The sequence below is a fragment of the Palaemon carinicauda genome, chromosome 23 (assembly GCF_036898095.1).
Source record: "Palaemon carinicauda isolate YSFRI2023 chromosome 23, ASM3689809v2, whole genome shotgun sequence".
Lineage (NCBI taxonomy): Eukaryota > Metazoa > Arthropoda > Malacostraca > Decapoda > Palaemonidae > Palaemon > Palaemon carinicauda.
This window is the reverse complement of record NC_090747.1, coordinates 89,646,515-89,667,415: the sequence shown is the minus strand read 5'-3', so window position 1 is coordinate 89,667,415 and position 20,901 is coordinate 89,646,515. Positions and strand designations below refer to the sequence as shown.

At 34.1% G+C, this 20,901-nt stretch overlaps 2 protein-coding genes across 2 annotated transcripts in view; both read right to left on the bottom strand.

Moving 5' to 3' along the window:
- LOC137616986 (uncharacterized) overlaps nucleotides 1–4,406 on the bottom strand; it is a 10,315-nt gene extending 5,909 nt beyond the window's left edge. The window contains exon 1 of the mRNA XM_068346851.1: nucleotides 4,361–4,406. Coding sequence (XP_068202952.1) covers nucleotides 4,361–4,376 — 16 coding nt within the window. The 5' untranslated portion in view covers nucleotides 4,377–4,406. The remainder of the gene's footprint in view (nucleotides 1–4,360) is intronic.
- A 6,632-nt stretch (nucleotides 4,407–11,038) lies between these two features.
- Nucleotides 11,039–20,172, bottom strand: LOC137616985 (uncharacterized). The gene is made up of 5 exons (XM_068346849.1): nucleotides 20,066–20,172; nucleotides 15,838–16,127; nucleotides 12,598–12,782; nucleotides 11,814–11,924; nucleotides 11,039–11,260 (listed from the first exon to the last, which is right to left on the bottom strand). Exons 1-5 carry the CDS (start codon nucleotides 20,082–20,084, stop codon nucleotides 11,071–11,073), a joined length of 795 nt encoding a protein of 264 aa, XP_068202950.1. The 5' UTR covers nucleotides 20,085–20,172; the 3' UTR covers nucleotides 11,039–11,070.
- Nucleotides 20,173–20,901: the final 729 nt, after the last annotated feature.

Genomic DNA, 20,901 nt, shown 5'->3' with positions numbered 1-20,901 from the left:
TGTCATGGAAATACACATGTTAAGTACGTGTGTGAGTATTATTACATTACTATACCTTTAACTTGTCTGTTTATGTATTGATTCTAGCTGTAATCGAAGAGTTTAACATGGTGTCTTAGAAAATAACCATAAAAGAAACAAAGGAAATAAAAATAAATCACTATAATTTCGGCCAGTACATGTTGGCCCTCTCCACGGTGTACAGTAAAATGAGATAAAAAAAAATGGACTGACAGTTTATACCTTATATGTGAGTTGTCTTTGTCTATTTATCTCGTTCTACTGTACACTGTGAAGAGGGCCAATGTGTATTGGCCGAAATTATAGTGATTTATTTTTATTTCCTTTGTTTCTTATCAGCTTATGCTTATGTAAGCTCACTGAGCATTAATTTAGAGGCAGTTTCTATGAATTTCAGACTTCAGCCATACAAAACAATCCGATATTCAAACTATTAACAAAATGAAAACTAAACGGAGGCACAATACTTGTTTGTAAAGAAAGAATCAAACAAAAATCAGCTCACTTACTCTAAAAAGAGGGAAATGCCAACAATCTCGTGGGTTGCTTTCTTCGTCAACAGAGCGCCAGGTACGAGAGCAGAATTTGAGGGCAGAGGAAAACCTACGAGATTATGCAGATTCATGCGCAATATCTCACCGTGGCTGATAGCTGTTGCATGACGAGGTTGTGTGATGGGAAGGAGGTGGGACAGTAAACAGTGGGTTAAGTGACATTAGCTGCCTATGGTATTCAGTTCAAGTGCATATGGTTGTGGCAAGGTCTACCTGACGTATGGGAGATTAGCTGGAGATAAAGAGGAAGCAACGCCCGTTTTAGGCTAGGAAGAATAAAAATCTCTCTCTCTCTCTCTCTCTCTCTCTCTCTCTCTCTCTCTCTCTCTCTCTCTCTCTCTCTCTCTCTCTCTCTCTCGTTAGAGATTAACCAAGTTTATAGATTCATTCCTATGCCCATATCCAGAGTTCCAAAAAATCTCTGGGGGAAAAAAATAATAATTGAACAGGAAAATAGGCCATTGACGCAATACGAAAAGGATTATTCGTTTAATGACACAGCAATTTGGATTCGAAAAATCCATTGAAACAAATACGTTATGTAGAATCCTTTTTAACGCCATGCAGATGAAAATGACATTAAAAAAAGTCTTTGTATTTTCGATATATATATATATATATATATATATATATATATATATATATATATATATATATATATGTACATCCTTATAAACACTCATTCATTAATATTGTTAGAATTGCACTTAGTGATTTTCATGTGATTACATCATACTTCATTAATATTATGAATTCGAATATAATGCACGATGTCAAGAACTTTCTTGGCACAGTATTTTAAATGTTATTTGAATAAAAGATATATGTTATCTGGACTGATTTATCATAAAAATTATTTCGTTTAAAATCATCAACGTAGAATAATCAGATATTTATTTATATATCCTTAGGTCTTTTTATTATATCATTATTATTATTATTATTATTATTATTATTATTATTATAGGAATATACGGCATATTGCTTTGATTAAACTTACCGAAATTACAGTCATTTGGCAATGAAACAAGGAAACCTTTCCAAGTGATTACAACACAATCAAAAGTAGTAATCCTTAAGATCTTCTGTTGACATCCATATGACTTTCTATGAAGGAAAGTTTAGGTACACAGAAAATATCGCTTAAAGCTCTAACGATGGAACTACCAATTACACCATCATGATGAATGATGGATGTTTCAATCGAAGATGCTTTCTCTGCATTAGCTGTATTCACTAGTCATACTCTCCTGCATATTGACACTGAGATGGTCAATGCCACAAGTCTCAAGTTTTCCTCAACATTTTGGAATTTCGTTACAAGTCACACACATTAATATACATATATATATATATATATATATATATATATATATATATATATATATATATATATATATATATATATATATATATATATATATATATATATATACACACACTCGTGTATCCAATTACTTTTGTATCTTAAATTTTCCTCGTTCAACCAATGTAGTACTGACAAAGAATCGCACAAAAATGGGATTCAAAACACACCCGACGCCAAATATTAGATGGAAAAACGTAAATGCAGTTTAAGAGTTATCCTGGCAACTGACTAGAGCTCAGTTTGTCCGGAGGGACACTGTCTTCGATTTTTAGACGCCACTAAGACATCCGTTAACTGTAATCCTAAATTAATATGCCCAAGTACCGTATTCAGAGGTAGCAAGGCACGGATAACCTGGATGGAAGTACAGAAGATATTTCAGTGCTGTACGAAAATCCAGGAGCTAGGATACTCTAAGCATTTACCCGTTTATAAGTACTACAATTAGTGTATCCGTTTGCTTTATTACTAAGTTTTATTTATTTTTGGTCTTTGGTTTTTCCTATGGCTTCTGCCAAGGCATTGTAATCCAATCCCAGGTGAATGGCGTCCAATGCATTTTTTTGACACGGAATCGGCAACCGGATTTATTTTTCTAAAGGATTTGGTAAAGGGTACATTTGTATTTAGCCACGGAAGTTGTTGTGAAGAGTGATGCCGCTTCAGATGAACTGGTGTGGCAGCCAACCTAGCTTGAAAGTTTAAATATTCTGAAAGGGGGGGGGGGGTTGGCGAGCAAGCTTCACGTTTTAAGCTGCGTTACACAAGCGAGATCATTTTTTAAAATTCCACGTCAACCCCTTTGCAACAGTGGAACCAAGAACTTCATATTAGAAGTAAGAGAAACAGCATGGATGGGAGTACAGAAAGTACTTCATTGCAAAGAAAGTGCTAGAGCAACGAGACCATACTTTGTCATAAAGAAAGATGCCGAAACAATGGAACCGAATCCAAGATCAATTGTTTACTCATCTAAATTTTCTGAAGGGGTGAGTAAGCCTCACAATGTAGTCTGCTTTGGACAAGAAATTACTTTCCTGAAGGACCGGCATCAATCCTCTTATAAGATTGGAATGGCGAGTTTCGTTGAAGAGGGGGATATTTTGTGAGATCGGTCATGATATTCTGTAAATCCTTGTGAACAATTTCTTGTGTTCAAAATTAATCTATAAAAAATTGTCATTTCAAATAATCTTGAAGTTTTAATTTCTCAGCACTTACTGATTTATTTCATAGTATCCAAATATTTTTGTATCTTAAATTTTCACAGGACATGATTAGAAATGAAACTATAAGAGAGAGTACTCGAGTGCCATATGTGGATGAGATCATGATGAGGGGTAGATGAAGATGGTTTGGGCATGCTCTTCGCATTCCCCAAGAGAGATTACTTCACCAAACGTTCAGCTGGGCTTCACAAGTCACTAGAAGAGTTGGAAGACCCAGGACTACATGGCTGAGGACCATGAAGCGCGGAGTAGGAAATGATGAATGGAGAAGTATTGAATTAAAAGCTCAAGAAAGAGACGAAAGGCGAAATCTAACCGAGGCCCTTTGCGTCAATAGGTGTAGGAGGAGGTGATGATGAAATTTTCACCACCAATGCCTTTATACTAAAGTGTGATTCCATTGTTCAACCAATGTAGCCCACCCCTTATGGATCATGGTCATGACGAAGAATCACGTAAAAAATGTGTTTCGAAGCACGTGACGACCCCAAATATTAAATGGAAAAGCAGTTTTTGTGGTATCCCGAAAACTAACTGGAGCTCAATTTGTCCGGGAGATGCTGTCTTCTATTTGTAGACGCCACCAAAATACTACTATTGATTGATTGTGTGTGTATGTATGTATGTGTATATATATATATATATATATATATATATATATATATATATATATATATATATATATATATATATATCGATACACAGCGATTGGCATTCACTAAATACACTCCCCAAACTGTTATGATAAATGCTTGGTTTGGATGGGTGACTCCCTTAAGAAAATAAGAAAAAATGGCAATAATCATTATTATTCTTATTGATATCGTAATTCTGATAATTAGCGTCGACCAGTAAGAAATTTTTTTTTAGAATAAAAATGTTCGCTTAGTGCTTGGATATTTCACTTGACGAAGGCAGTCTCCCAAAATCAACAGAGAAGTTTGGAACTCGAAATCAGTATAATAAAAAGCGGAATTTACCTGTAAAATAAAACACCTATGGTAAGATTTATACTCACCCCAGTCAGTTTCTATACTCTTGGAGCTTCACGGGCGCACGCTAAGTGTCTTTATCACATAACTAGAATTCATATCACTGACTGGGTTTGAAATGCATTTTGTGATTTATCAACACTGCTCTAGATGATCTAGATAAAACACAACCACAGATCTTGTTCCGTAACTTACCAATAGTGTGTCTCATGATGCAGTCGCACGAACGGTTCGGGCAAAGTCCTTGAAGAGAATGAGAGGTTTGTTTGTCTTTTAGTACAAATAAATCAGAGCGCCGTACATCTGGCAGGCCTGTCACTGTTGACATCCAGGACATTTCGTCACTTTTGATGGGTTTTAATTTCATGACATTTAAATCTATTGATGTTTTCATTATTGTTGATGACATTGTAAAAAAAAAAAAGTATATTACGCAAGTTTTTCCGTGAAGATAGTTTTAAATAAATTTCAGTTAAAAAGGAATTTTTGAAATTATAATAGATTTTTCTTTTCTTAATTAATAGTGTAATTGGAGGCAGGTCTTTTTTCATTAAGGGTTGGAATTAGCTTAGATTAAAGAATAAGCGATTGTCAAATAGCCTCCTTGAAATACTTTTAGGCAAACTTTCCCTTTTTTAAACTTTCTAAATTTATCAGGAATTTACGTAATCTTAATACCTAGATTTGACATACCTCTTCCCTCGAAGAATTAAAAATATATTCTTGAAAATGGGTTAGATCTTGTTTTGTTGTAACCAATGACTAACGTTTGTTGCTACAGGTTGTTCGTAAAAGATATGACAGTATCGATAACTAATATCAAATGTAAATATTGTTAATGAATTATACATAAGAATACAGTACATTCTTGTATTTTCAATTATGAAGCCACAAATAACCCGTTAATATAAAATTTTCACTTCTTTGAGAATAAATTTTACCTAATGGGAATTACTTATGAAAATGCACATTCCTGTCAAATTCAGGATTTTTCCTCAAAACTCGAGAGGAATACTTGTAGTAAAGTCTAAATAATTTCTTAGATTGCTTAGTGGCTGACTACAAAAGTCCACGCTCACTTATTTATCAACCCCAAAAAGGACTGGCTCGTTTCCTAGTTCGGGTAAATCCGAGTAATATATATGAACACCTTTGTGAGTAGGGATACCTAAACGTGGTGAACGGGTTTGGGTATGGCTATTATTAGACAAGGTGTTCTAGCCAGGACCACCCATACTAGGTTGGTTTGCTGTGAGCGATCAGAAAAAAAAATCTCCCACCATCACCAATCCTCACTGATCAGCGTGTTGATGAAAACTGACCAAACCCTAGACATGAATTGACATGTCTGAGGCCTTTGTCCTGCAGTGAACTAGTAACGGCTGGATTTATTGTTAGTGTTGTGGTTGTTGTTGTTGTTGTTGTTGTTGTGGGTTTATGTGCTTGCAGCAACTACACAACTTACGTTATAACCCAAATATATACAGACCAGCAAACCTGAAGGTGTTGATACATTCACTGACGATGGGTTAGCAGTCTACCCTCGTCTTCGATTTCGGGAGCATAGGGTAGTGTGATAGTCGCCGTGAGTCAGCAGTGGTCTGCATGTGTGTTGAGGAACGTTGAAATAAGTATTCACGAGTCAATATATTTTTTTATTTAAAAACGTATTTAGATAATTAGTAAAAATTACAATTGTAAATATAGTATATGTAAAATAGAAATAAAATTATTCATGTAAATATACGATGATGTATATATGTTATAAATTGTAAGGTTTTAAATGTGTATTTCATAATAATTTTTTTTTCAAGTGTTTGGCGCATAGAATAGGTTGGAATACCGTGCAAGAGATATGTTGTATTATTGTACATAGAGAAAAATTGGTGAGGGCAATAGTTATCTCTCTCTCTCTCTCTCTCTCTCTCTCTCTCTCTCTCTCTCTCTCTCTCTCTCTCTCTCTCTCTCTCTCGCCACTATGTACTTATTGCACTATTACTCTCATAAGGCTTATTGATTAAAAAAAAAAATGATCGAAACTTCACATTGAGCTACGTATTCCCATTTTTTTTAGCTTGTGGTCAGCTTAATTTGAGAAGAAAACCATTACTTTTTTTGAGAGAGGGTCAAATTGGAAAGAAAGTACAGAGAATATTGCCATATTCTAAAAAAATATAAACTGATAATCTCTGTAGTAACTGATATGATGCGGTAGCAATTAGATATCAAATGTACAGAAACTATAAAAACTATTTGGTAAGTCGACGACCCACCCGAAAAGTAAGAGTTCAATTGAGGGTTATAGGTTAAAGCAAAACTCATTGCATGTTTGTGTAGTGTATTTGCCCAAATAGTAACATTCTTATAATTTGCTCATCGGATGATATTCTATCGTAAAACAATCCAAATTACTCCGAATAAATCATTAACAAGAACTGATTCCGGTTGTAGTCCGAAATCAAATTGGTTACAAGAATATCCGGCTTATATTACAAGCGCTGTTGATGGAGGTGTAGCAAATAAAGGATGCTATACCAACATCATCAGCCAGATAGTAATAATAAGATACTTTAATAAAGAATTAATGCATTTGTATTATCTAAACTCCGCATTAGTGATGTCAATAACACCTGTCGAAACTAAAGTGACATGTTTTAGGAAATTACATGAGGAAAAAACGGAGCTTTAAGTCATATCGTCTGAGGCTAATTATGCTACACCTATCGAAATTGGCGTAGGGCTAAATTATAACATCCAAGTAGCATGTCAATGGTGGATTTAAAGATTTCCTGTGTTGCAGCTGAGTAAACGGAATATTTTTGGCTACACCAATGGCTTATCCAAGCTTTTTTATTGACCATTCCTATTTAAAATTCATTGTGTAAAAGTAGAAAACGTGAAGATCATTGTTTGAAACTAGTAAGGAAAATGTGGTTCAATCCAGGTGTTTGGCAACAGGAATTTTCACTTTGATTTCTCATTACTTGAAATGATTGATTACACAAATAAGGTGTAAAACAAATTCCCTTATATATGTGTATATTTATTCATCCATCGATGTATATATATATATATATATATGTGTGTGTGTGTGTGTGTATGTATGTATGTATATATATATATATATATATATATATATATATATATATATATATATATATATATATATATATATATATAATAATAATAATAATAATAATAATAATAATAATAATAATAATAAAGAGCAAGTGCCTGGCTATACATATAGATATATGAATATATATGTATATATATTTCTTTTCGGTCACTCTGTGTGGCATTGCCAAACGTATAATAATTCGGTTTCCCCCCATCCCTCGGGTAGGGGTAGAGGAATTAGTTATACTTTGGTGAGAGGCATTACCCCGAGACTACCCCTAAGAGGTACACTTAGAAACCACAACTGGGGAGGAGGTGGAAAGGGTTGAATATGTGTTTGTGCATATCTATCTACATATTTATCCGTCATTTTTGACAGGTCGCATACACTTGTATATATATATATATATATATATATATATATATATATATATATATATATATATATATATATATATATATATGAATTGACATGTCAGGATTAAGATACAGGGGAGAGTAATATATAAGATTGTATCGGTATGTTTTATCAAGGAAATTTTTGGGGTTTGATTTCTAATAGGATCTTCGATCAGCCAATTTCTACGGTAGTGCCGGGAAATGAACAGGTAGATATATATATATATATATATATATATATATATATATATATATATATATATATATATATATATATATATATATATATATATATATATATATATACACACACACAGTAGCTGGGAATGAAAAAAGTGCTCCCAAAAGCATGTAGATTATTATCAAGTGACCTCTACTTTCGCGTTAATTGCCTCGTTTCCGAAGAGATGTTATTGTGATGAACTAGATAAAATATTTCAAATTTTTAGAGTTTACTTTCTATCTTGTATTTTTCCTTCAGTGAGGTGTACGGTGATTTTCTACCTTCAAACAACAAATAAATCAGATGACTGGTTTGATTGGTGGTACTTGGAGAAGCCATCTTTTGTTTTAATTTCTCTCTCTCTCTCTCTCTCTCTCTCTCTCTCTCTCTCTCTCTCTCTCTCTCTCTCTCTCTCTCTCTCTCTCTCTCTCTCTCTCTCTGTATTGTTCAGAGACGCTTTTTGATATTTGTTATAGTATGATGGTATTTCAAGGTCACAGAAAATCAAAGGTCATGATATTTCAGGGTCACAGAAAATCAAAGATCTTGTGTATCTTTACTCAGTTTAGAGTTATGCCCCCTGAAATTCTGCGACCTTGAAAATCCGACCCCTCCTTGAATTTTGAATCTAACAATCTTCAAAGGTGTGCATTTCCACTATTTGGATATATAATTTAGAATTATATTGTCGGCACCAGAATATGAAGATTTTGGTCTTGGTTTCAATTAAATCGGATATTTGACTGAATTGTATAAAAAAATTGATTCTGACCTTTTGGGTCACTTTGACGTTGATCATGACTTATGAAGTCCAAATATTAATATGATCGATTGTGTGTCATGGTGCATCTCCCCCGAAAATTTCAAATGAATCAGTCAAGTAGTTTTTCCGTAAAATTGCTAACAAAGAACAAAGACGCAATTAAGCAACCGAACACAGAAATCTGCCAAAAATAATCATGTCAGTAAGGACGGGGTAACAAGGGGACCTCATCACAATACATTATCGTAGTTTAAAGTTTATTTAATATCTCCGGCTCAGCTGCTATTTGTAATTCATCGCTGCTTCTTTGTAGTAAGACACTCCTTCAGACAGGTTTGCATTACAAGCTGGTAACTTCCGTTGTCCTTAGAAGTTATTTATGCATTTTGAATCTACTGGAGCACTTACCATAGTTTCTTAGCTGCTCCGTGTAAAGTGTAACATTTAGTTTGATATATATATATATGTGTGTGTAATTACAAGACTTAGGTCAGGGGGGAAACATTTTGTCCAATTTTTATTTTTTGTGGATACTAAATATCTTTTGTAGATATAGTTTTGTTTGCTAATTTTGTATACTGAATCCATATTGAGAGAGAGAGAGAGAGAGAGAGAGAGAGAGAGAGAGAGAGAGAGAGAGAGAGAGAGAGAGAGAGAGAGAGAGAGAGAGAGAAAGAGAGAGAGAGAGAGAGATTAAAGTATTAATTTTATAGTAATGTATGCTGATTTCGTTATATTTAATACTGAGCCCTTTCTCCTTATGGGGTTAGTACTGTCAGTGTACCTCAACCAGCGTACTTTAAGCATTATTTAAATGTCTTTGCAATGTCATTTCCGCCCTTAGCTGTACTCCCTATTTAGCTTTCTTCTGTACCTCCATTCCAGTTCTCCTTTCTTCCATCAGTACAATCAAATCCCTGAGTCCTTCTCTTCCCAATTATGAATGAAGCCTTTACACTATAACTAATGACAATTATGGTTTGATCTTGCAAATAAGAAATAAAAAGGGCAGTATCCATTAAAGGAGATTATCAATAGTGTGCAGTAAGTCAAAAGAGAAGTTTTTTTTTTTTTTTTTTTTTTTTTTTTTTTTTTTTTTTACGTTGATCACAAGTGAGTGATAATGGTAAGACCTACAGAGAGATTGGATAATAGATATAATTAGGTGAAGTATTTACGACTGCCGTGGTAGCCGCTAACTGAAGATCACAACTTACAACTGTTGAAGGGGCCTGGTGAAGTCCTCTGGTGTAAACACCTCCTTTTTTTCATTTTTTAATTTCTAAAATGAGCCTCATTAAGGTTTATAATGGTTACGTAGGCCCACAGCATTTATTATGGGTTACATTAAAAATATGCACTCACCTTTGTTATATATCCTTTTGAAATCCTGCTACTCTTCTCTCACTTCAACAACTGATTTTGATATACTTGTTTTAGGTTCGAGTTTTAAAAGATTATGAAAGTGCAGGAGAAGTGGAAGGAGGTAGTGGGAGTGATATGTGATAAGAAAATGCCAATCAAATGAAAAGTTAAGAGATATAGCACAGTAATAAGACCAATGTTAATGTGTGGATCTGAAACGTTGTCTCCAAGACGAAAAGAAGCAAAGCTTGAGAGATCAGGAATGAGAATGCGAAGGAGGATTATTGGAATATCACTGATTGAAAGATTGGAAAATTATGAAATAGGAAGAATGGCAGGTGTAGTAAAGATTAAAGAAGTGATGGCACGACTGAGATGTGGGCAAGCGTTGGGGATGGGTGGAGGAGAGGGAGTAAGGAGAGCTTAGGAAGAACCTATTAGAGGGGGAGATCGAGAGGGAGGCAGAGAATTAGATGGCGAGATTAGGTGAAGGATGATATAGAGAAAAGAGGTTTGGTGGAAGAGAATACCTCGGATAGAAGGCATTTGAAAGGAAGCACCAGGCATCCGACCCCTTAACGAAGGGATAACGGTAGGAAAATAGAAGTGTTGGGAAAAGGGTTTGGACCATTTGTTATTTGACACAAGTTGAAACCAACCAATTAGTCGGACTGTGGTATATTGGATCATGAGGACATTTGACGAAATCAAACAACACAATTTTGGATTTTATTTCTTATATATTGAGAGAAGATAATTCGACATATCTCATGAACATTTAGAATTGAATGAGTGTTGATTGGATGAAAATTTTATATGAGAAAAATGATAAATGGAATAAATAAGCAACAATAAATAAAACAATGCCTGGTAATGCCCACCGACATTAAAATCTTAATACATATCTGCGCAAGCAAACATTCATAAATACTCGCATTCACACATGATAAATACCATTCATATTGTCTGATAACCAGTTATACCTGATAATAAATAACGAATAAATATGGACTCTCGTCCCCTTGAAATACTACTTCATAAACCATTCACAAGATTGAAAATGGAGATTGGGCACTCGGGAAAAGCATTCCTGCAGTCTCCGTGTTTTTTCCCGTATGCGCAAGCTTTGATGTACTCCCCTTTGGACACGGTGGATTCCTTAGGGTCGTCTCTATCGTTGTCCTCGACCTCAGGTTCTTCCTCGAGGCTGTCGATGGTGATGCGTCTGTAAATATTTTGAACAATTACAGATGACAGGAAAGTGTCAAATCGTAATTGAATATCGGTAAAGTGTGACACAAATAAAGTTATGCATTATCATTTGCGGTTCATTATCTATAAGAGTTAAACTGCACATTAGTGCGGAGATTAAGAGTAACTCTCATTAATTACTTCCGTTAAGTAGTTTTTTTTTTTTTTTTTTTTTTTTCTTTTTTTGTTACCAGCTTAACTCAAAATGTTACGAATGAATTTTGATGAAAATTTCAGGATATGTCAGAAATGGGCTAATTTAGAAGTGATTAGATTTCGGCTGTGATCCAGATCACCATCCGGATCCAGGATTTTTATCATAAACTACTGTTGATTCATTCACGGTCAACACATGAAAGAGGGAAAGCTTAGACCGTAGACTTGAGTAAAATTTTGAAAATCTTCATTGGCGGAGGTCTGAAATATCTTTCAACTTATTTGGGACTGGAATAAGTATAAATTGGGGACGGACATGCAATATTTGATAATTATAGAAAATAATTGATATGCAATTGTATGATTTGTACCTCATAAAGATCTGGACCACTTCACCCACAAACCCACGTAGCACCGGGGAGGGCGCAGCTGCCATTTCACACACGGCTCTCTTCACGCACGCTTTCCCATCCACGCCCAACCTTGAAGAGAAAAATAAATATTCAAAAAATTTACTTCATTTCATGAAAAACAAAAGCCAAATTGGAAAAAGAGAGGAAGATGGGTGGGGCTTAATCCCGAGGGAAACAATAGAGTAATCTCTTGAGGGACGAAAGTTTATAATAGGAGTCAGGAAGGAAGGATTTGGAAGAGAAAAAGAAATTTTAACAGTAGAGTGAAAGCAGGATCCTCTGAGTGAAAGAAACCCAGCACTGAATCGACTAATCCTAAGAGGATTACTGATTTCCACAGAGTAAAAGCAAGAAGAGCAGACATGATAGGTCGTATTTGGCAGTGTGAAAGGAGAATTAAATCTTTCCTCGACTTTTACAACAATTAATGCTGCCTTTTCTAGTCCATTACAGTCAAAGGCCTCAGATAGTCAATTCATGTCTGGAATTTGTCTAGTTTTCATCACCAAGTTAGAGAGTGCGGATTGGTAATAGTGGGAAAATTTCCTCTGATCGCTCACAGCAAACGAACCTAGTATGGGTGGCCCTGATTAGTACAGCTTTGCTGATCATGGTGATACACAAACCCTTTCACCGAACAGTGAATATTAGAATATAGCAGTGCCTGTAAAGAGAGAGAGAGAGAGAGAGAGAGAGAGAGAGAGAGAGAGAGAGAGAGAGAGAGAGAGAGAGAGAGACTTACATGGAAATCAAGTCTTCGACGTGTTCCAGGGGTGGAGAGAGTATCGGTTGCTCTTGGGATCGCCCATTGTTCGCGATCTTCTGCATGAGGAACCTCAAAGGGATGCTGTAAGTCAGCGGGAACTCGAACCTGAAGAAGGTACTCTCGTAGACTTGCAGCAAAGGGATGAAGAATTTCAGTTCGATCTGCGAAGAAAAAGATATTAACTTCGAAAGTTCAAACTTACTGCAAATGTTTTGATTTTGAACTGACTGACATAAGGCACTTTTTATATCTTATATGTGAAAGACCTGTTTTAATGTTGTTATTGTTCTTAAAATATTTTATTTTAGTTGTTCATTACTTCTCATATAGTTTATTTATTTCCTTATTTCCTTTCCTCACTGTGCTATTTTTTTCCTTTTAGAGCCCTTGGGTTTATAGCATCCTGCTTTTCCAACTATAGGGTTGTAGCTTAGCTAGTAATAATATTAATGATAATGAATGCTAGGGAGGAGTCTTATTAGAGTCTTATTTGAGTTTCCTATTCTATGAAAACTACGTAAAATATGGAATGAAGTTTGATTTTCAATTCATTTTAATATTTGTTTTTATACTGGGAGTTTCGTCCATATGTTTCTGTATCTCACTACCTTTCGTCTGTTGACTATCTTGACTATTCAAGGACATATATTAAGAAACCAATGAATCCGATAAAAGCCAATGGCTCACGATGCTATCATAAAGGGAGTTCGAAAAGGTTGCACAATGAGAAGTATTTCGAAAATAAATATTACTTATGAATAAATCAAATTTAAAGATTTAGTAAAACTTTCATGTATTTTTACTATTCTACTTCTTTAGAACTATACGCCATATTTTATGTATATCTTGCTGGTCATAATTAAAAATAGCTGACAAAATTAGCGACAGAGGCCTATGCCAAGCTCCCATAGCCAAAGATACTTGAACGCTGTGAACACAGTATTAACCGGTTTGGCCTTTCCTCTATGCAGTATTCATATCCAGATTACTAAATCATTTGTCTTCTGTGTCCTTCAAATCATTCTCCTGACACTTTCTTTTCTTGCAGTGGCTAAGAATGATGTAGACATTTGTAACCGTCTCTGTCGTTTTAACTAAATAGATCGAACGTGATACCGGGTTTTTTTAGCTGATAGGAAATATGGGTGAATGAAGAATGATGGCTGTTAGTTAGATAATTATGGTAGAGAATAGTTTGGAAAGTTAAATATTAGTAAGAGTGCTGTAAAGTATGGTTTGACCATAATTTTATTTATATAAAGGTATTTTTTCTTATGGTTTAAAGTTTACATAGTGCAATAATTTCTTATTTTCTTTTACTTTTTGTTGTCTGGTATTCTTGACTACACGCGTAGTACTTTCTGATGCTGAAGTTGATCATTATGGATTATGTGAATCCGGAGAATATTGTATTTCTCCTGCTGATTGATGTTGTGCTTCTTGCAAATTACTTATATCTCCTGATGGAGGAATCGGTGAGTTTGAGGCCGAATTAGGTTCATTTCTGGGTGTGAAGTCTTCATCTGATGAGTCATCTTTTGAACTTTCTTTTATGCTCTCTTCTTATGGTGTGTAATCCTGTATATTCTGCTGTTTATTCCGAAATCCTTGAAATTTACCTACTCTGCTTTTACGGTTTCTTTGTCTTTTGTTCCTCTTCGTGGTGCTTTCTACCTTATTTGTTCCTTCATAGAAATGAATTGTTAGTAAATTGTTATCTGTTAATATGCTGTTTATTATTGAGGGGTAGAACCTTCCTGGATGCAGCCTCTGTTTTATTGCTATTTTTGTTATTGTTGCAATTCTCGTGTCTCCTTGTATTGTATATTATTTAGAAGGCTTTTTGTATTAGTTTGATAATTTCCCCATATATATTGGTAGCTGTTACTTCGGCGTAACTTGTACCGTTGTTTGTAGTGGATGTTGCATCTCTGTTCGCCTTTATCTCTTGCATGTTCTTTTTAATTAGAGCCTTTCTTACTGGCCATTTTACTGCCAAAGTTCTATGTTGCTGATTACAGTCGAAACATTTTTTTCTTATTTATGTACATTCCATGTATGTATGGTCATATGATAAACATTCAGAACATCATTTTGAAGTTTTCATAAGAACATTCCTTATACAGATGCTCATAGAAATAGCATATATGGTAAAATTACAATTTCATTAATATATCTTGTTCAATATATTGACTTGGGATATATTGGTAGGATATGAAGAGGCATCCTTCTATGACTCTCTTTGCCCTCTTTGGTGTTTCTAATTTTATTTTCCTGATATGGGAATTATGGTGGATTTTTATCACATCATCTATTTTGGCTCAATAATTTTTCCACTCAATAGTATATTTAAGTTCTCTGTATTCTGACGTTTTTACATCATGATGTTTTACTACGATTATTCTGAGTGGTGTGAGAATTTATGGTACTTAAATTGTACAAGAATATGTATATTTTTGACCGTTCGTACGTTACTGTGCCCTATCACTAATCGTACGTCTCGTCTTAGTCTAAGAACTGTCGCAAGTTTCACAAATGATCACGGACGTCGCATGTGTCTTTTAATAGCATCATGCAAAAAGTGACTCAAGCTCAAAGAATTTTTTTTTTGGGCTGTATTTTTGTTAAAAGAGTAAACGTAGAAGTTACGACATTTGGCCCTTTCAAGGTGGTTTCAAACACAATGACAAGTTTAATTATATATATATATATATGTATATATATATATATATATATATATATATATATATATATATATATATATATGTATGTATGTATGTATGTATATATACACCTGAGAGAAAGAGGGTGTATAATCCATAAGAACGTTAGATATATATATATATATATATATATATATATATATATATACAGTATATATATATATATATATATATATATATATATATATATATATATATATATATATATATATATATATATATATACAGTATATATAGCTACAGTGGTTATGTATAGCCTATATACACCTGAGAGTAAGAGGGTGTATAATCCATAAGAACGTTAGATATATATACATATATATATATATATATATATATATATATATATATATATATATATATATACAGTATATATATATATATATATATATATATATATATATATATATATATATATATATATATATATATATATAGAAGAGGGAGAGATACGGGGGGGATGGTTATAATCTATAGACATCTGTATACACACCTCTGTAGCTATATCACCCTCCACTCGTAGTTGAAGAGCTCTTGTTTTCTGCGGCAAGGAAGCTTCCGGCAACTTGTATTCTGAGCGTGTCACCTGCGTAGAGTTACCTCGAGTCAAGTGATTCGTGTGGGTCTTATTGAGGTCGTCGAGAGACGAAAGCCAGTAATCCTGGGGTTTGTTGAGGGTGGCCCAAGTGAAGGCCGTCAGAATCTCATTGTTGGTGGATATGAAGTGGTAATCCTCGTGCATACTGTGAGATGCGCCGAACAGGCACGTCACAAGTACCAAACCTGAAATGGAAGAATGAAAATTAAACAAATGGATATCAAATATTTGATCTTAGATTACTATTCCTCTGGCACGGGATGCATAGGGCCCTAATGAATTATTGGCATACAGTATGTCTCTTTCCTGTTCCATCTCTCCGAGCATAACTCAATTCTCAGATCCAACCTCCTTCAGCATTGTCATTAGCGGCTTCCATTCAAGTACATCCTGGACTAACAAACCTTCCCTTCTTAAAATATGTCCCATGTCACCTCGCTAATTACCGCATTTATTATATATTGCAGCCATTTGATTTCCAAAATCCTTCTCAAGGGCAAGAAATTTTGCGTCGGTTGTTAAATATTTGGTAATGAGATAATATTGAATAATGTCTCTTAATATTTTTGATACAAGTATGCATATTTTTTTTTTTTTACGAACAATTGTTGCTTTGAGATGAAAAATATAGAACAAACTTACTGCCTTCCTTGAATGCTAAGGAAAACTAGACGTAATTATGATAGGGTTTAATTTTTTTCTTGCGCTTAATTGATAATCTTGCCATATTAGTTTGATCGATGGAAGAGGAAAAGTTAATATAAAGATTTTCTACAATCTTTCAAGGAAGAAAAGATACCCACTTCAGACTTTTAAAAATAAAGAGTATATTTTTTTTACTAGAAACTAAATTGAAATGGCAAAATGGGACATTTCACGCAAGAAACTATGTCTATTATCATTAGCAACAGCTCAATACTCGTCGAAAACGTACCCTGCATGAGTAGAAAGCAAACAAGTACACTAAAGATATTCAAATGTAAGCAGCAGAAGCCTCGCTGAGTCTTCTTTCGTGAGACTGAGTGAAGAACTGGAACTTCTGGGTCACGTTGCCAAAATGTGACACGTGGTCAGCGCTGGAAATTGGGGGGAATTGCATAACATAGATCTTCTTAAGGTTCGGCTGATTGATGTTATGAATTTGTAATTATAATGGTATTCGAAAACTGCAAGGCAAACTCTCTCAATCTCTCTCTCAATCTTCTCTCTCTCTCTCTCTCTCTCTCTCTCTCTCTCTCTCTCTCTCTCTCTCTCTTCTCTCTCTCTCTCTCTCTGGTAATAGAAAATGATAGAATTAGCGATTAAAACTGAAATTACTTTTTATGAAGGACTACGGAAAATACTAAAAAAAATACATTGTCGAATTTTTCCTTCTAAATACAAAAGAAAACCTTGGAATGGGGGGGGGGGGAGTTCTAAAACGAGAAGAAAGATCATGGCGGCCGACACCATGATATGACAATCATAAAATGTGTGGTTGGGAAAAAAATTACCTCTAAGAACTATAGATCTTTTTAAAATTATTTAAAAAAAAAAAAAAACTATCTCCTGTATCTGGCCCACTTTGGAGAGAGGACTGTCAGAGTAAACGTAAACAAATACGTATATTCGTCTCAATTGCGTTCATTAGTGTAGGTGCATGATGAACTAGAGCGCAGACCTCCGCCGCGACAGCTTATTTCTCGACCCTTTCCTCGACTTTGACATTTGACCTTAACATGTATTAATTAGCGTGGATTTGCATACACTTTATTATGAACCAAGTTTGAAGTCTTTGTGACAACGATGTCCAAATTTATGGCTGATTACGTGAATTGGACGTTTTGCTTGACGTAGACCTTGACCTTTGACCTTGACCTTACAAAATTTAATGATTTCCAGCTTTTTACATAACAGTTAATCCCTGCAAGTTTCATTACCCTACGATTAAAATAGTGGTCAGGAAGCTGTTCACGAACAAACACACACACACGCACACACAAACGGGGTAAAATATAACCTCCTTCCAACTTTCTTTTGCGGAGGTAATTAATTCCTGAATGAATAATCATCGAGGAAGAAGCCCATAAGGTAACTATGTTAATAAATGGGAATGACATGAATGAGTATGTAATGGTAATTAATGAATGGATACATGAATAATGACCAGACATGAAGACGGGTCAAACGAGGAAAGCAGAAATTTTCACCGAAAGATAAGTAAAAAAAAAAAAAAAAGTACTATTATAAATGACGAGACGATAGTAATATATGCAAAATAAAAAATAATACTATTATAAATGACGAGACGAAAGCAATATGTGCAAAAGATGTATTCCCGTTTTATGTGATAACCGAATGTCCCCCTCTCTCTCTCTCTCTCTCTCTCTCTCTCTCTCTCTCTCTCTCTCTCTCTCTCTCTCTCTCTCTCTCTCTCTCTCTCTCTCATATCACTGATGTATAACGGAAATGCAAGAAACTAGAGTTTTCTGTTTTAGGAAAGGGAGAAATAATTGCGTACATTATTCATTCATTTACAATCATTTAAACAATTAGAAATATTCTACATCAATTTCCTTCATTAAAAGTTAATATCTATAGTTTATAAGTTTATGGTAGGCTCATATAAGTTATATATGATCGCAATGTTACGTAATTTACAACTGCGAAGGTATAGAAGCAAATACAATAATTAATTCTGTGACGTTTGTCTGTCGAGAACTATATGGGGATCTAGAATGGGACCATCCTTAATCTGAATGTCACCAGTTACTGTTTTGCCATTAATACTGTGTGGGAATGAAGTCTACACATTACCGTCAATGCTATATATATGTGTGTAGAGTATATATATATATATATATTATAATATATATATATATATATATATATATATATATATATATATAATGTTTGTTTATATATATATATGTATATATATATATATATATATATATATATATATATATAATGTTTGTTTATATATATATATATGTATATATATATATATTTGTATATATATATATATATATATATATATATATATATATATATATATTTGTGTATATATATAATATCTTTTGTGTGTGTGTATATATATATATATATATATATATATATATATATATGTGTGTGTGTGTGTTTGTGTGTGTATAAATATATATATATGTATAAATATGTATATGTATAAATATATATATATATATATATATATATATATATATATATATATATATATATATATATATGTACACATATATAAAATGATAATAAAAATCGAATCATGACTCCCCTGTCGTCAAACTTTAATAAGACCACATTTTTAACGACTAAAAACCGTTAGTTGTCGGGATCCAAATGATTTTTATTTTCTTCGTGTTACGAGAACACAAAGCACAAAACTTTAAGAATTTAATTAACAAAATCTAGGAATAACTAAATAAAGGGTGAGCGCTTATGGGATTTTTTCGCAGATACCATTTTTAACATGTGTAACATTTATCCCTCACCCCCTTTTTTTTATGTAGTAAGGCCCACCTTTTGTAAAATTCTCGTAAGATTCCACACTTTTATGTTTTATATAATCTAGTTAAGCAGAACCAGCAACTAAAAACTTAGTTCATAATTGCAATAATGGCATCTCGGGTAAGATATATTTCGTTTCATGTGACATCATTGTTACTCATCAATACCTTTTCTATCTAGGAGAAACACACAGTAATCAACATTGCTTCTCCATGAGTGACATCGTTTTTATATACTCTTATTATATTCCCTTATACATACACATTCTTTACAAGGAATTGACTTTGTTAGGACAATTTAGGTGATTTTGATTTCCGTGCTTTGTAAATACTTTTTTTTTTTCTTTTTTTGCAATTTATGGGTTCGCGAAAAAGGCAACGAGCCAAGATGATTAATTTGGAAAAAAAAAAAAAATTCCCGGTGTAATAGAAAATTACGAAGGAAGCTTTCAGAACGACAAGAGAAATATGCCTTAAAACCATAAGATAATTATATAGAATCGTAAGATAATGCTGCACCCATCATTCAGCTCCACGGTTTATGAAATGCAAACAATAATTTAAGTAGATCTTCATAAAACAGTATTTCTGGAGACCAAAAAAGGTTTGAAAAGACTCACCTAAAGTCTGCCGTTCCATATCGTCGCACTTGCGTTGTCCTTTCGCCGATCCTGAGAGAAATGGGATCGCTTGTTTATGGACATTGATCACATCAGCTACAGTTAGAACCGCCTACATCTGGCAGCGATGCGCCTGCTTGTACCAGGACAGTTATTCACGGATGTGATACCAATGATCGAGTTTATCGTTAACGCTACGATTTTGAGATGATCACCCGTAATGAAAATACATAATTTTGAACGTTATTATATAGATTTTTTATATATTTAATTGTAAATAAACTATCTTTTGATCAAGGAATGTTGGCTTGTTAATTACGTCTTGACCTAGATGTGACAATTATAACTGGAGCAATAAATCAGAGGGCGGGACTTAATGACGCTTCCTGCAGGAACTATATTTGGGAGGAGGAGACTTGAGTCATTTATAATTCGTAATCTCTCTCTCTCTCTCTCTCTCTCTCTCTCTCTCTCTCTCTCTGTAAATAGATGGCAAAACTCAGTGCAGGGTTCGGCAAGCAAGTTTTGCTCTTTCCGGACCCAGAAGTACCGTATGGAGAGGGCCGGCAAAGTGCTGTAGTACACTTCAAGGTGCCACATTTAGTTGTCCATATAATCAGAGCTCTTAAGTCTTGTATATTGTCACAAAAATTGTTCGGTTGATTCGGATCTAGATAGACTTCCTCTATCACGTACCCTAGTGTAAAGTTCAAGTTAAGATGCTAAAAAGCATGAAAAGAATATGGCCCAACCAACAAAGTCTAAGAATTTCTTTGCTCTCTTGCTTTAAAATGGAGGTGATGCAACTCTTATCATTTTGCTCAATTTGGTCAATC

What these genes read in the sequence shown, in the direction of transcription:
- LOC137616985 (XM_068346849.1), bottom strand. An exon ending in AGGGTGATATAGCTACAGAG is followed by an intron (nt 12,783 to 15,837) that starts GTGTGTATACAG and finishes TTTTCTTCGCAG; the next exon opens with ATCGAACTGAAATTCTTCAT. An exon ending in GTGGTCCAGATCTTTATGAG is followed by an intron (nt 11,261 to 11,813) that starts GTACAAATCATA and finishes AAATATTTACAG; the next exon opens with ACGCATCACCATCGACAGCC.